We start from the raw sequence: 16,224 nt of genomic DNA, 5'->3' as shown, positions 1-16,224 counted from the left end.
TAAAAATAGAATAAGTAGACATTTTTATTAAAATAATTTTGCACAATGATACTATTATACATTTACTGCCATCTAATCAAAAAAAAAACAAAAAAAAACAAAAAAATTGCACAAGTCCACGCTTTTACGCAAAGTTATGCAAAATATTTTGCTTAAATGAATTCGATTTTATAAAGATTAAATAAATAAATATGCATATAAATTCACATGCAGGAAACAGTTTTTAACATTTTTTTTTTGCATTCAATGGTATCACGTAATGTCTATATGTATGTAGTAAACCAACTTTTTTCTATAAAATAAAGTTACAATTGTGACTAATGATCCAATATACGTAGATTGCCAGACACTATCTTGTTTTCAAGGAGAGCGCCAGATGGTATATCGATACGATCGCCGTGGTTAGCAATTATTATGACGGTACCCTGAAAACAAAACAAAATTTACGTTGTGTTAATAATAACTTTAAAAAATTACGTGACAATAGGTCGTTATTTTTTTATAATTTTATACTTTTTTATAAACTTTTTTCTATCAAGTTTGTGACAAGGCTAAGATAAGTTATTTAATAGACTATATATGTTTTTAATTTAAGTAGAACTGGACTAAAAAAAAATTTAAAAAAAAAAAACTTAGGAGTGCAAAATAAACTAGAGAATAACTTAAGGTTTTAGCTTCTACGTTATGAGTAATTAATAAAATTATCAATAACAATGCACAGACATTTTAGTTGAGGAAAATTTCAAAACAACAAATGAACGCACCTTTAAAGACACTCCCCTTCCAAACGTAACATCACCGGACACGGTCAAATGATCTAGTTCAATCAAATCCGGAATGGTAGCGAATCTATTGAGGAATTCTTTGACTTTAGCGAAGTGGTTATCACCTAACTTCACAAGCGGGGTCGTCGGGAACATCCTCTGTGGCGACATCACCAACGAACCATGCGATAAGCTATACAAATTCGACATGACGAGTAATAGGTCCGATGTTTTCTTGACGGGCAAGAATCTGCTCCTTGGGACATTGACACCTATACCACCTTCGAAACATTTCATCGCGGCACCGACGGCTGTTTCCAATTGAATTACGTTCACACCGTCCGCTAAACTCTTGTTGTTAACGATTATTTCCATGTTCAGAGAGCCTTGTTCGACAACACGCTGTATCGCATCTAATTTGGCCCATAAATTATTTGTATTGAAAAACTTAAACTGACTGACAGATTTGAAATCGTCAACGTGCTCCTTAGGTACTTGGGCGATTTCAAGGAGACGAAGCTTGTCCTCGTATTGAATCAGAGTACCACCCTTGACGTCAGCTCTTGTCTTATCGGTAACTTCCATCACAAATTCTGATTGGGATTTTTGTTCTGGATTAAGGAGGAGATTAAGAATGTTCATGTCAACAGTGGCACCCAAGTTGTCAATGTTACTGATGAAGCAGTACGTTCTGCCTTCTTTGATGAATTTCTGAAGGAGACCGGAATTGTAGAAGGATTCGTAGAAGTCTCCGTGACCTGGTGGGTACCACCTGAATAATCAAATATAGTTATTTGTAATTGTGACCAAAATATGACAAATATTTTTTTCCTATTTTACTATTAATAACTATAATAATAATACTATTTTTGTACACCGAAATACAAAGTTTTAATCATCATCATCATCATCATTACAGCCTATACAGTCCACTGCTGGACATAGGCCTCCACAAGTTTACGCCAAAAATAACGTGAGCTCATGTGTTTTGCCCATAGTCACCACGCTGGGCAGGCGGGTTGGTGACCGCAGGGCTGGCTTTGTCGCACCGAAGACGCTGCTGCCCGTCTTCGGCCTGTGTATTTCAAAGCCAGCAGTTGGATGGTTATCCCGCCATCGGTCGGCTTCTTAAGTTCCAAGGTGGTTGTGGAACCTTGTTATCCCTTAGTCGCCTCTTACGACACCCACGGGAAGAGAGGGGGTGGCTAAATTCTTTAGTGCCGTAGCCACACAGCACACACACAGCACAGTTTTAATACAATAAAAGAACTATTTTGAACAGACGTTGTTTTGTGTTCCTGTTGGTGAGTAAGGTGACCAGAGCTCCTGGTGGGGATTGGGGATTGGGTTGGCAACGCGCTTGCGATGCCTCTGGTGTTGCAGGTGTCTATAAGCTACGGTAATCTCTTTCCAGGTGAGCCGTACGCTGGTTTGCCGACCTAGTGATATAAAAAAAAGACGCTGTTTAATCTCTGAAAGAGCCACATCTTTCAGACTACATTTGGACACAGGAAACGATATAAAAATATATGGATATTAATGTGAGTAGGTATTTTGAAGAGATCTAAACTATAATACCAATATTGATTAGAATACTTATTTAATCTCAAAACTATAAATTAATTATATGATAAAAAAAATCTGTATACAAAAATTAATTGTGTAGGGCACAGCGGGAATTAATATGGAATTCTTAAAATACGCCACTGACCGTATAAGTAAACTTGACCGTGAAACATTTAAAACTAATATTTCTATTATTTGTTTTAACGATTACATTATCTTTACAAGTTAAGTCCTCGATTGACCAACGGCCAGATATCGGATTGCACGATTTTAGTTTCTATGTTAATTAAAGTAATATTATGAGTGTATTGTAAGATTCGTTATGATGTTGTATCAAAATGTACAGTATCCAAAGCATAAATAAATATTTTTAGTCTGTTGCGAACCAATTACGTGTTTCAATAAGATTAGAGCGATTAGTGTCGTGTATTACCAAATTGTATCATAGCTTTTTTTAGCATCGTGAGTTTTAAATGTAATCAAAAGTAGTCATATGCAGTGGTACATAAATATGTTAGGTATGCATGCATGCATTTTTGAAGTTATGCTTTTTTGGTGCGTTAGGGAAAAATGATGAGAGTAAATTTTTACGATAAGCGCGCACACCTTTACGAAAAAAAAAACCGACACCCTGCAGTTAGCTAGTCAATGAAGGAGTTAGCAACGTGAAGTTAGCTAGCCAATGAAGTATAACTTCTTACGTGCGTACATAAGTACACACACACTTTTTTTTTAAAGGGGCATTACATATCATGTTTTAGAAATGTGCTTGACTGTAGTGTAATAAATATTATATTCAACAGCCAATTTACTACAAAAAAAAAAAAATATATTTTCATGTTAATGTGGACATTTTTATTCGTTTTTATAAAAATTATTACGTTAAAAATATAATTTTATGAATTAGAATTTTAATGTTAAAAATTGACTAACAAAACCAACATTAAGAATATTATCCGAATACTTAAAATAGAGTAATGATTATTTTATAGTCTTAACCACTCGCTAAAATAGTTAGAATTGTGTGAAAAACTACGACGTAATTAAAAATAAATAGTAACTTGTGTACACTTGCTGAAGATATTGAATTATAATATTAATTATTAGAAAATATGTAATCTGTACTTAGCTCTAAAAACTTGTAAATGTGTCACTGTCGGACCAAGCCTACTTCTACATAGCAATATTATATTTCCCGGTGTATTCTCATTCAATATATTATTCTATTATTGACGCCGCGTTTGCCCAACGGTCACATTACTGACTTATGGCTGTTGCACTGGCGGTCGCAGGTTCGATCCCCGCACGTGGCGTATAGGCCATACATGTGTGTGTGTTTTCGTCCCCCGGCACACGAATAAATCATACTGGGGGCGTTGAGTGTGAGGAGTTTATTTATTTGTTAAATAAATTACAGATTAAAAACTTCTAATACTCACGCTTCGATATCCGAATGCACATTAGGGCTATGAGCAATGGGCAAAAGGGACTCCCTGTTGATGCGAGGATGGCAGGATTGGTTGAAGGTGTGGATGTCCAGCTTCAAACCTTTGTACTTGCGAATGACCTTCTGTGTTTCATCGTCCGTGTTGAAGGAGTTCATCAGTACCAGCGGTACGTTGCATTTGTACGTTTTGTTCAGATGCTGGAAAGATAGCGATTTTGGTATTATGCCATATTCTTATATTAAAATTTTACTTCAGCAGATCACTTCACATTAGGTAATTTTTATCATAAAAGAAAGAAACATTTGTTTTCCAATTTATAATATAAGATAATATCAACAATAAACGCTGTTGTTGTTATTACGAAACGCCTAAAAAGAATTTCAGGTAAATATTTACCAATAAATTAAGTTTAAAATAAGGAGATATTATTTGATAGACCACACAAAACACTTTAAACAATGTGTAAAGCAAGACATTTGGTTCGTAAACCTTATACTATAATCAAAAGATGGAAGAGGTTGTCTGGTTTTTTATATATTATTATGGTATGTCATTGTCCTATTTTTTATCTTTTAGAGATTCCATTAATAATTCTATATAACTATTAATAAGCCGAAGAGCTTATCTGTCTAACTTCTAGAGATATAGTACTCCGATACTAAGGGTCGATTTTGCGTCAAATCGTTTCTTTTCAGAAAAGGCTGAAAAATTAGTCAATTAGGCATAGCAAATAGTACAAAATTCGACTAATATATCCAATTACCTCCTAAGTTTTTTTTTATATCACTAGGTCGGCAAACAAGCGTACGGCTCACCTGATGGTAAGAGATTACCATAGCTTATAGACGCCTGCAACACCAGAAGCAGATCGCAAGCGCGTTGCCGACCCAATCCCCAATCCCCCCCCCCCCGGTAGCTCTGGTCACCTTACTCACCAACAGGAACACAATACTGCTTGTAAACAGTATTATTTTGCAGTGATCTTCTGTAAGGTCGAGGTACTACCCCAGTCGGGCTGCTCCATAATTTGAGCAGGAAATTCTTGCTGTGCCCTACCTCAGTAACTACCTCCTAAGGTATACCTATTTCAAAATAAAAACATTAATAATATTTTACTCACCTCAATTTGTTGTACAGTTAAATCTAAAAATGTTAATTCATTACGGACTTGGATGACCGACTTCGGTCCCTTACAACCCATTGAGGTTCCCAAACCACCGTTCAGTTTAACTACCACCAGCTTGTCGAGCATGTGGTGAATGTTATCTGTGGTCGGTGTTTTGAGGGTGGAATAATCTATGACAGCACCTTCTGGAAGCTTGTCGATTTTCTCCCATGTCACAGATGGACCCTCTAGAAATTAAAGATAAGAAAATTGTTGGACACACCATGAATTATTAAAAAAATTTAGGACAATCAATTTACTGTTGTACCTACATGCCAATATTTGTTTTACTTTTAAATAGAAACACTTAAATAATCTACTTATCTTTTCAAAAGTGAGTAAAGACTGAGGTTACCCATATTATTTTCTTTACATTGAGTTCTGAGTTTTATTTAAGTTAAAGACCAACTTACGTTCTGCCAAGAATCTGCTAAATAGATTTTTAAAACCCTTGAACTCTTTCTCGACGAGCGTTTGCTTGTTTTCTGGCAGGCCTGCCAGGAGACGCTCCAGTTCCACTTCCAATCTGGCGAGAGCATCTCGCTTGGTAGCTTCCTTGAAATCCCGAGACCCTGACGGAGTACGTTGGTGGCTTCGAATCTGGAAAACAGATCATCATGATAGATTTTAAAAAACATTTAGACCTATGAGGTTTATTTAATCACTAAAGACAAAGATTCTCTCGCACATTAGTAATGATTTGTACCATAACTATCTGTAAGTATTTAGTTCTTAAGTTGTGAATTGTAAATATATATGTTTAATAAACTATATTCCTTCGATTAGCGTAAGGTTTTATATAATAATAATTGTGTTTGCAGGCAAACGAAGAAAAACCGACTTCAGTTATATCGACAAGTAATACAACGTAGGTAGACGAAAAAATATTCAAGTAAATACGCATTATCAAAGATTACTCCAAAAGTTGTAATCAGATCTTAATGAAATTGAAATGTGACCACATGATAAACATCGGCTTTCGATTAAATTAAAAATCATTAAAATCGGTACACCTATAAAAAGTTATGCGGATTTTCGAGTTTCCCTCGATTTCTCTGGGATCCCATCATCAGATCGTGGTTTCCTTATCATGGTACCAAACTAGGGATATCTCCTTTCCTACAAAAAAATAATTATTAAAATCGGTTCATAAGCAAAGGAGTTATCCCCGAACATACATTTAAAAAATATATCTACGGTCGAATCGAGGTTACTCAACCCTCCTCCTTTTTGTTAAAAAAAATATATGAGGAGATAAAACTAAAGAACTATTTTAACTTCCCTAATAAACTAATGGCTTTGGACAGGTTGCGAATAGTATCATTTGACAGATAAAGTGAAAGAGGTAAGTACTTTATAAATTTTTATCTTTTGGATACCGTTATACGTCAATAAGCTTTATCAGCAGTGAAACAGGCCGACATAAGTCATCTAATCGTATAATCTGTTAAAAATAAAAATTTTATGCATATTTTATTTTTAAGCTTACGATAAAATTACTACGCTAACACAGGCAAGCGTTTAAGTGCGCAAATCGTTTTGCTTAGTTTTACCTTCATCATGATCATTTCAGCCTATTACAGTCCACTGCTGGACATAGGTCTCCACAAGTTCACGCCAAAAATGCATGAACTCGTGTGTGTTGCCTATAGTCAGTTTAACCTGTACTTTTATATTTGAATACTGAATAACAAAAATTATTATGAACGTATCCCTAAACATAGGGAAAAATATAGAACTATTTTATTACTACTTTTGAAAAAAAAAAAAGATTGCATTGTCTCTTAATACTGAGTTGATATTAAGATACCAATTTTATGAAGTTATATCATACACTAAGGTGAGATCTATTGCTAAAAAAGTAAAAACTGCTAAAGATATATGTATTTCAAACTAAGACAAGTTTATTTTAGGTGTACATAAGCATAACTGTCCACAGAATAGCAATACCTAATTGTAACAAAGTATGTGTACTAAGGTATACCTAACTATAACTTACAAAGTTAATAGACTAAAGTCATACTTTTAAGTAACTCTTTTTTTGTAATTATTTGCAATCTGTGGACAGATTATAAAAAAAAAAAATTGTTTAAAGAAGAATGATATTATTTTAATCGTTTCGTATATCACAATGTTAATAATAATACTTATATATATTTTTAATTTGTTTTGAAATATGATTGAGGCAAAATAATAACCGTCATTGTTAAAGGAAACTCAAGGCTGCCGCAAACCGCAGGACTTGTGAATTAATTCCTTTTGATTAACTACTTCAATAGTACAAAAATACTAGCACAGACTATTTTCGTCAATGGTTTGTAAAACGGAGGGACCCGAGGTACAATCTTTTGCTACGTTATATTGGCACATTTTTTTGTTTTGCGGACCAATTGACACCCCTTTGTTAGTAGCGCCTAGGGTTATGTATCTTGCTTACTACCTGTATCATGCGCGCGGCGCCGCGATTTTTTTTTGGTCGTACCAACTCAGAAACCTTTGTGGGCTCATCAACACTTTGCTAAAGATCGTGACGTGATCAAATGCGTAGTTTACAATTTTGTAAAGGACATACAGACAAACATTGATTTTTATATAAAAAATAATGTTTCTCTGTATGTTATTGGATAGTTAATTATTAAAATGCGTTCACACAAATATACATATTATAGACGAATAAAGATGACTCTTTTAAACATATCAATGCTATTTAAGAAACAACAACACAACGTTTAAAATAGCATGTAGCTAACTATTTTGAATTGCTTCCTTGTAGTAATAACAGTATTTATAACACTGTTGTGTGTATCCACATATATAAACTTTTTATATGGAAATAATAATGAAAACTCATTTCTTGTTTTTATTTTGTTTACAAAAATATTTTTTGACAGATGTCAAAAATTTGTATTTGGAATTCTTCTTTTTAATTTATGTTTTATAATTTATTAATTCTATTTTATATTTTACTACGTGCACGTTGTTTTGGAATTATATATATATATATATATATTGCTAAGAGTACATTGTTTTATATCATTATTATTCTTAAATAAAGATCTTATCATTACATAGCTATCAGTATGCATATACTCCATTTAATCATATGGAGAATAAAATCTAAGAAAGATTGTAACCTCTCTTCTTCACGTATTCTCCATTTACTAGGGTAAACCGAGTAAGATCGACCTTCACTCATCTGCTTACCACATTATAATTATATATCCTATATTGTTTTCTAATGTTTACGCGAATTTCACTCATTATAATCAATTTTTTTGGATTTTATCGCGGTTTATTAAGTTTTTTACATTCCCGACGTTTCGGATACTTTACAGCAACCATGGTTACTTGCGGAGGAGCCCTGAAAAAAAAATTCTGTGTGGTCTAATTGAAACCAATTAACCCCAATACAAATGTAACAAAAAATTAATTTAACTAAACCGAAATCAACATAGCCAAGATAGCAGTACCTGAATCACTGGGCATTTTAATGTAACACCATCACTTAAATATAAACAAAAATACTAAAAACACCGAAAAGTATTTGCTATCGTAAAAAGGACGTCCACTACCAACGTTCAAGTTCAACACTAGAATTGTCCGATAAGTTTTGTGTAGATGGACGATATCACCAGTCAAGGGCGTTACAACAAAATATGTTTTTAACTACGATTCCTAAAGTAACAGAAATGAAGTGTTTGAGGTAGAGCACGGCAGGAAATATCCTGCTCTAAATCTGGAGCAGCCCGACTGGGGAAGTATACCTCAACCTTATAGAAGATCACAGCTAAATAATACTGCTTTCAAGCAGCGTTGTTTTACTGTAGTGATTAAGGTGATCAGAGCTCCTGGGGGGATTGAGGGTAGGGTCGCCAAAGCGCTTGCGTTGTTTATAGTATTGCAGGCTTCTATAGGCTACGGTAATCGCTTACCATCAGGGTTCGCTTGGTTGCCATCCTAGTTGTATAAAAAAAAAGTCACGGCAGCAAAACAAGTCAATATATATTGCTAAATCTTAACATAAAGTACACTACTTTAGGTAATGTGCCCACTCTTATCCAGCAATGTCAAACTATTTTTAACGTGCTTATCTTACTGAGTTACAATTTACTGATTCTTATTTTAAAATAATATTTAAAAAACAACGAACTTCAAATTGAAATCAATTTATAGGAAAAAATAAATTTAAATGCAGAAAAAAAAAATCGACTTTGATTGGAACTATAGGAAAAGTTTACTAAGCAATATTTTCTTTATCGGTTCATAAGCAACGAATTTCAGAAGCGAAAACAAAAAAAAAAAAAAACAAGCGACTTGATGCACTAATCCTCGACTGTAAAGCATTTGTTTATCGTTTATCGTTATTTGATATCGATTAAGCGCTTTAGCGCTTAGCAACACATTTAAAAAAAAAAAAATTATCTATGTAGATAAGTAGATATCCCGTTGTGAAATTTGTTCAAGTTCATATCTACTCTCACGATATCTGTCAGTTCTAGCATGGTGTGTGATAAACTTTGTTTTTAGAGATATATTCTCGTATATATAGCTTTACAAAATAAAAAGATTCAAATCAATCAACATTCATAAACAATTCATTTGTAAAAACCGATTTAAAATAATTTTAAAACAACAACTGCGATAAAAATAAAAATTATTGTAATTAACATTAACTCACAAACAATTCTCATATCTAATTAATTCCTGTAATTAGATAAATTTATCCTACTAATAATATAAATGACATAATCTTTGAAGATGGATGGAAGTTTGTTACTTTTTACGTAAAAACTTTTGAAGTAAATGTAAAGAAACGTGGTAGTTAATTAGTTAATTATATGTAAGGCTATATAAATACAGGCTATATACAACGTATTATGTAATTGGCGTCCTTCCGTTTAGGCCCATATAGTGATACATGGAGGCATACCATACCCGAAATTATATGTGAAAAAATGAAGCAGTAGTAATACAGCTAATTATTACGTAACTTTAAATTCAACACATCTGAAAAAAAATATGTTAAGACATGTGTAAAGAAGTTATACATAATCGACTTAACTCATGTGACTCACGCCGAGTTGCACGAAAAGAAATTAAAATTTAAGTAGTGATTAAACTAATTTAATCGCAAGAATTGTATGAAATTCTTGTGATTAAATTAGTTTAATCTCTACTTAAATTTTAATTTTGTTTCGTGCAACTCTGCGTCAGTCATTGAAAGTACTAACTTTATAAATAATAGTTAATTATTTAATAATATTAATACACAAAGTTTAAAATGTTTGCCTTCCTTTTTTGAAAAAACCTCACAATTACTCCACATAAATTATATATCATTTCATAGATAATTGCTTGCTTCACCGGCATCCACAACTAAAAAAATTATTGTTGCTTTTGTTTTTGTAAATTAAATAATTATTAAATTTATACATATGGCGGCTTTAATTTTGAAACTGTCGGTAAATTTTTTAATTATTTATACTCAATTATTCGCACGGGTATTGCTAGTTAATAATTAATTTTATTATTTTTATGAGTTTTATTGTACACAATCAGATTTTGCTTTTACTAGAATCCTTTAGATACAAAGACATTTGAAAAAAAATAATATGGGATAAATCAAGTTAGTTGACTTTGGTCTAACAATAAATAAAAAAAAATTAAACAATCAAATTACATCAGATGCAACAGATTGTTTAATCGATTACAATGATCAAGCAAACATCAAGACAATCTTTTGGGCTGAGCGTAAAAGGTATTAGAAGTAAGCAGAAAAGGACAGAACAAAAAAATAAGATGAAAAGTCAATGTCTTACAGTGACATTTATATTTAACTAATTTCTGATTCTGATGATATCTGACTGATATGATGTGTGGTTACGGTACTAAAGAATATAGCCACCCCCTCTCTTCCCGTGGATGTCGTAAGAGTCGACTAAGGGATAACACAGTTCCACTACTACCTTGGAACTTTAAAAGCCGACCGATGGCGGGATAACCATCCAACTGCTGGCTTTGAAATACACAGGCCGAAGATGGGCAGCAGCGTCTTCGGTGCGACAACGCCAGCCCTGCGGTCACCAACCCGCCTGCCCAACGTGGTGACTATGAGCAAAACACATGAGTTCACGCCGTTTTTGGCACGAACTTGTGGAGGCCTATGTCCAGCAGTGGACTGTGATAGGTTGTAATGATGATGATGATGAATTTCTGATTTTGCTTACTAGCATAGTTATAACACAAGCATTATGTCGAAATTGTATCTCTAGTAAATCTAATCAGAAATGGATTACTGTGAACTACTTAAATCATTAATAAGCTATAAGCGATAAGGCCGCCTTAGCATACACTATTTGTTTTTGTATCTAATGGTTCTAAAATGTATCTTCTTTTTAGTGTGCAAAGTTTTAATAAATAAATAAATAAGTCGTTGTTATTGTTACATAAGACACAGACCGAGACGTCGTAGCAACGAGAGATAAACAAACTTATCTTAAGATATGTTTTATGTTTGTCGTCAGTGTTTATCAGTCTTAACTAGTTAAATAAATAAACTTGATAACTCCTAAGTAAACGTGCTGACGACCAATATAATTTAAAAAATCCTATAGGACACAAATCCTGTGTCAATACAGAGATTCCCAGGTTTGGAAATACATAGCACAGAAGCTTTTTGCTTCTATGTTATGTATCGCTCATTCTAAAATCATGTGTATAAACTGAATTAAATCAAAATGTAATTGCTGTCCACTGCTAGACAAAAGCCTTCTCCATATAGAAGTTTGATTTTTCGTTCCATTCTAGATAAACAAATTTTTGACATGACAGTTAATCTCTGAGTGGATTTTAGTTGATATAATAGTTGAATAATATTGTATCCACTAATGGACAAAAAACATTATGACTTATCGTAGCGATAACCTTAATTCATTTTATCTTAAAGTTATAATAACGACTATGTAATATAACAAAGTCTGTTAGGCCAACTAGTTTAATTTTTATAATAGCTGATTTGCTACACTGAATTTTCAAATATATATTTTTTTAATTTTAGATATTTCAGTACAACATATCTCGGGGTTTCTAAAGCGAAAGAACATATTGAACCAATTAAATGGGAGACTGCGAAATTGAGAAATAAATTCGAGATGGAAAAGATGACATACTTTGACATTAAATTATCCGTTCAGTTCCGACGTTTCTCAAAAATTTATGGTAACGACAGTTGCTCTTATACACTTCAGCCTACTACAGTCTGGACATAGGCCTCCACAAGTTCGCGCCAATAATGGATTGAACTCATGTGTTTTGCCCATAGTCACCACGCTGGGCAGGCGGGTTGATGACCGCAGGGCTGGCTTTGTCGCATCGACAACGCTGCTGCCCGTCTTTGGACTGTGTATTTCAAAGCCAATAGTTAGATGGCTATCGCGCTATCGGTCGGCTTTTTAAGTTCCAAGGTGGTAGTGGAACTGTGTTATCCCTTAATCTCCTATTACGACACCCGCGGGAAGAGAGGAGGTGGCTATATTCTTAATGCCGTAACCACACAGCAAGTAAGGAAACTATTCACCAATATGTACTAGAGCAGTGTGGCTACACACTGACCATCATTCTATGAACAAAACCTATGCCCAACAGTGGGATATATACAAACTGAGTTCATGTTAGTCATATAATACATAAACCTCCTTTCCAAATATAGCCATATGAAAAGAAATCAAACATTATCAGACTAACTTTTAAGGTCGCTATGATTCCTATTTCGATTTTATAGTTTTCCTCGGTGATTGGATTACTTAACGCAAAAATACTTTGAAATTATTAAGTGATAAATTTTATTATGTCCATGCCTGTAAATTATAATAAATGTTTCTTGCCGCTAGAGGTGTTTCTGTTTCTATCTATTATCTCTTACTTTGACAGATCGTCTGGTCTTGTAGTTATCCTGTTTCATATATCTCAAATCTTACTCAGTTTCAATTATCATATGCAACAACATGTTACTAAATTTGTACTAAAACACAGTTAATACATTATTTTTCAAAAGAGTAACTGCGGAGTTTCTTGCCGATTCTTCTCTGCAGAATCTACATTCCGAATCTGTGGTAGTGGTCTTTATTTTTACAAAAATAATAATTTGTTTTTAAACTTTTAATTTGTAAAATGACGATACGAAAGTGCTCTTAGGGCCTATTTGAATAAAGCTGTTTTTGATTTTGATTTTGATTAATTAAAACCTAAACCCGATATAAATAATACCGATGATAACATAACTTTAAGAATGAAGTATCTGATTTTTCGATGCTATTCTGATTATACAAATTTTCTATATAAATAGAAATGAATGTTGCTAAACGCATAACTAGAGAATGGCTCGACTAATTTATTTTTTTATATGTTCCTTAAGGCCCACGGAAGGTTTTAATACTTAAAAAAAAGAATTAAAAAAAGGATTAAAAAATAATTAATTTTTACTATTAACTTTTGACAGAACGAAGTCTGTCCGGGCAGCTAGTAATTTAATAATCACAACACGCACAATTCATCGTGGTCAAGGCGAAATTCATTAAAAACTAATATTTATTCGCATCGTTTTTAAATATTTATTAAAATCCTATCGATTTTCTAATATTTTATATTTTCCGTCACGACTTTCTCAAGGTGGATTACGGCTGCTTGTTTAATTATCGAAACTTATCTTCAGGTCATTAGTTTTATAATGGTTAAACAATGCATTTTATCTAAAACAGGGTTTATATTACACAAGTACCGAGTGTGAAGTCTATTTGACGACTGAAGATAAATTTAAATTTTATACATCTATAGTTCATTATTTTAATCACTACTTGAAATAACCAAACATGATGCCTTACTGACGACATATTGTCGCCACACTACAGACCACATCTAATAATGAAAAGAACTTGCATACCTAAAAAAAAATAAGTTTTACATAACCGTATGCAACCGGAACGTGACTGGACCCGGTACCGTCAATATTCTATATTCGCTTTAGGTCGGCTCGGCTCGTAGTAAACAGTTTACTGCACCATTACTTATTGTTAGACTTAAAAAGTGAGTAGTAATTAGTTCGTACAAAAATCAACTATACTCAATTGTATTATGGATTATATTTGTTTAGCACGATCCACAAGGTTGTTATATATAATATGTCTTCTACATCAAACAATATTTAAGTACCTAAATATGTTTGCGAGATCGAAGTTTGGATACGATAAATTTAAAACAAAATGTATTCAACAAATTTCAACTTGTTTTAATCTATAAGGTTATGGATTATAGGAGGAGATGATAGGAGGTCTTTTTAACCGATATAAGAAGACTTTAGAAAACTCCTTAGAATTCGTTGATAAAATGTTTACACAACTCATTAATAGGTACCTATATAAACATAAAAATGTCAGTGTATTTAGCTATAAAATTCGACCTTGAAAACCCACGAGGTAAGAAGTAACTGACTTTACAGAAGATCGCAGCTAAATAGCACTGTTTTAAGCAGTATTGTGTTCCTGATGGTGAGTAAAGAGCTCCTGAGGGAATTGGGGATGGGGTCGGCAGCGCATTTGCGATGCTTTTGGTGTTGCAGACGTCTATAAGCTACGGTAATCGCTTACCATCGGATGAGCCGTTGCTTGTTTGACGATATAGTTTTAAAAAGAGTATACATATATACATATAATGTCCATTATACATGTATGTATGTATGTATGTATATATATATGTATGTTTATATGTTTATATGCTTAGTGTATTTACATCTTATTATGTAATACGTTATGTAATTTTTTGTATAGTTAATATAGTTCATAATATGTGTATGTTTGTATGCATGCATTTTAAGTCTGTACACACTTTCCACTTTTTTCACATTATCTCCTCTAAGCTGGTTGTCTGGAAGATATCGCTGTTTAGCGATAAGACCCTCTGTTGTACATTTCTTTTTGTGAATTTTTGTATAAATTGTAAAAACTTCTTTTTGTGTGTACAATAAAGAGTAATATACCTAAATAAATAAATAAATATGTATAGCCCACTACATTGGTTTGACTAGCCCGTTTGCGCTGTTTGTAGTTGACCTGCTACTCTGCGGGTTTTGGGTTCGATTGGCGCTTGAGTCTGGGTGTAATATTTGTATTAGATGAACAAACAAAAATAGCTCTTAATACAAGCATTAAGTTGAGTTACTTAGGAAAAGCAACCGTGTGTTTTATATAACGTATATAATATTTATATATAGCGATATCACAAACAAACTTAATTAAGATACTATAGACTCACGTACACACATGTACATACACTACACACATACATGAAGCAAAACCTCACTACTATATGATTTAAAAACACACAATTATTTTGCATAATTAATAAGATAATTTATATTCACAATACATAATATATTAGTAGGTATGTATGTATAACATAAACAGATCTAGTGACTTTAAAATTGTATTCATCTGATCTGAATCACTCAATAATAAAGTTATAAAGAGAAAAAAAATATATTTTGTTTATATTTGATAAACTCATTATGGGACCGACATTAAATCATATCACCAGGAGAATGATACGTTATCACTGAGTGATTTAGGCTTTATTTTAATGGGAGTAAACGGAATTATAAAAATCGTCAAACCCACGAGGGCGAAGCCGTGGACAGAGAGCTAGTATTTTCGATTAAATACGTAAATCAATCAATTAATTAACAATACAAAACATCACATTCCTTTCAAAATACATAAACATATATTTTAAAGCTATAATTAAATTATATTTACATCAAAAATGATGTGTTTAGTTCTTTCAAACACTTTTTATAATATCTAAAAAAAATACTTATTAAATAAAACTTAAAACGACTAATAAAAAAGTGATATTTAAGTAATATTAATTAGTAATCTCATAGCTTCATCATCATCAGTCTTGCACAGTCCACTGCTGGACGTAGGCCTGCTTTCGCCATCCAGTCAGTACCCGCCTCAGGTCTTATAAAGTTTAACTTCAGAAAAAAAAAATAATCAAAGAGAAAAATTATGATTGATAATTTTTCTTTCAAAATATTGCACTATACCTATGGTTGGTATTTTACAGAAGTGCATATTAGTTAGCAGTGAAATATTGCATGAGTAATAACTACTTTTTATCTGAATGTTAGTACCTATATCAAGGAAAATTTCAAGTGTACATATAAATCTTTATTTTTCTTAAATTATTTAAAACTATCTATCCGCTCCGACTTTGCACAATTGCAAAA

At 32.7% G+C, this 16,224-nt stretch overlaps 1 protein-coding gene across 1 annotated transcript in view; it reads right to left on the bottom strand.

The window, feature by feature from the left end:
- Nucleotides 1–16,224, bottom strand: part of LOC123664090 (UTP--glucose-1-phosphate uridylyltransferase) — a 32,671-nt gene continuing 16,447 nt past the window's right edge. The window contains exons 3-7 of the mRNA XM_045598704.1: nt 5,357–5,543; nt 4,899–5,131; nt 3,770–3,975; nt 765–1,536; nt 1–425 (exon numbers count right to left, since the gene is read on the bottom strand). Coding sequence (XP_045454660.1) covers nt 318–425; nt 765–1,536; nt 3,770–3,975; nt 4,899–5,131; nt 5,357–5,543 — 1,506 coding nt within the window. The 3' untranslated portion in view covers nt 1–317. The remainder of the gene's footprint in view (nt 426–764; nt 1,537–3,769; nt 3,976–4,898; nt 5,132–5,356; nt 5,544–16,224) is intronic.

Source organism: Melitaea cinxia, chromosome 21 (assembly GCF_905220565.1).
Source record: "Melitaea cinxia chromosome 21, ilMelCinx1.1, whole genome shotgun sequence".
In the NCBI taxonomy this organism is placed as follows: domain Eukaryota; kingdom Metazoa; phylum Arthropoda; class Insecta; order Lepidoptera; family Nymphalidae; genus Melitaea; species Melitaea cinxia.
Note: the sequence above shows the minus strand (reverse complement) of the source record. Positions and strands in the feature narration are given on the sequence as shown.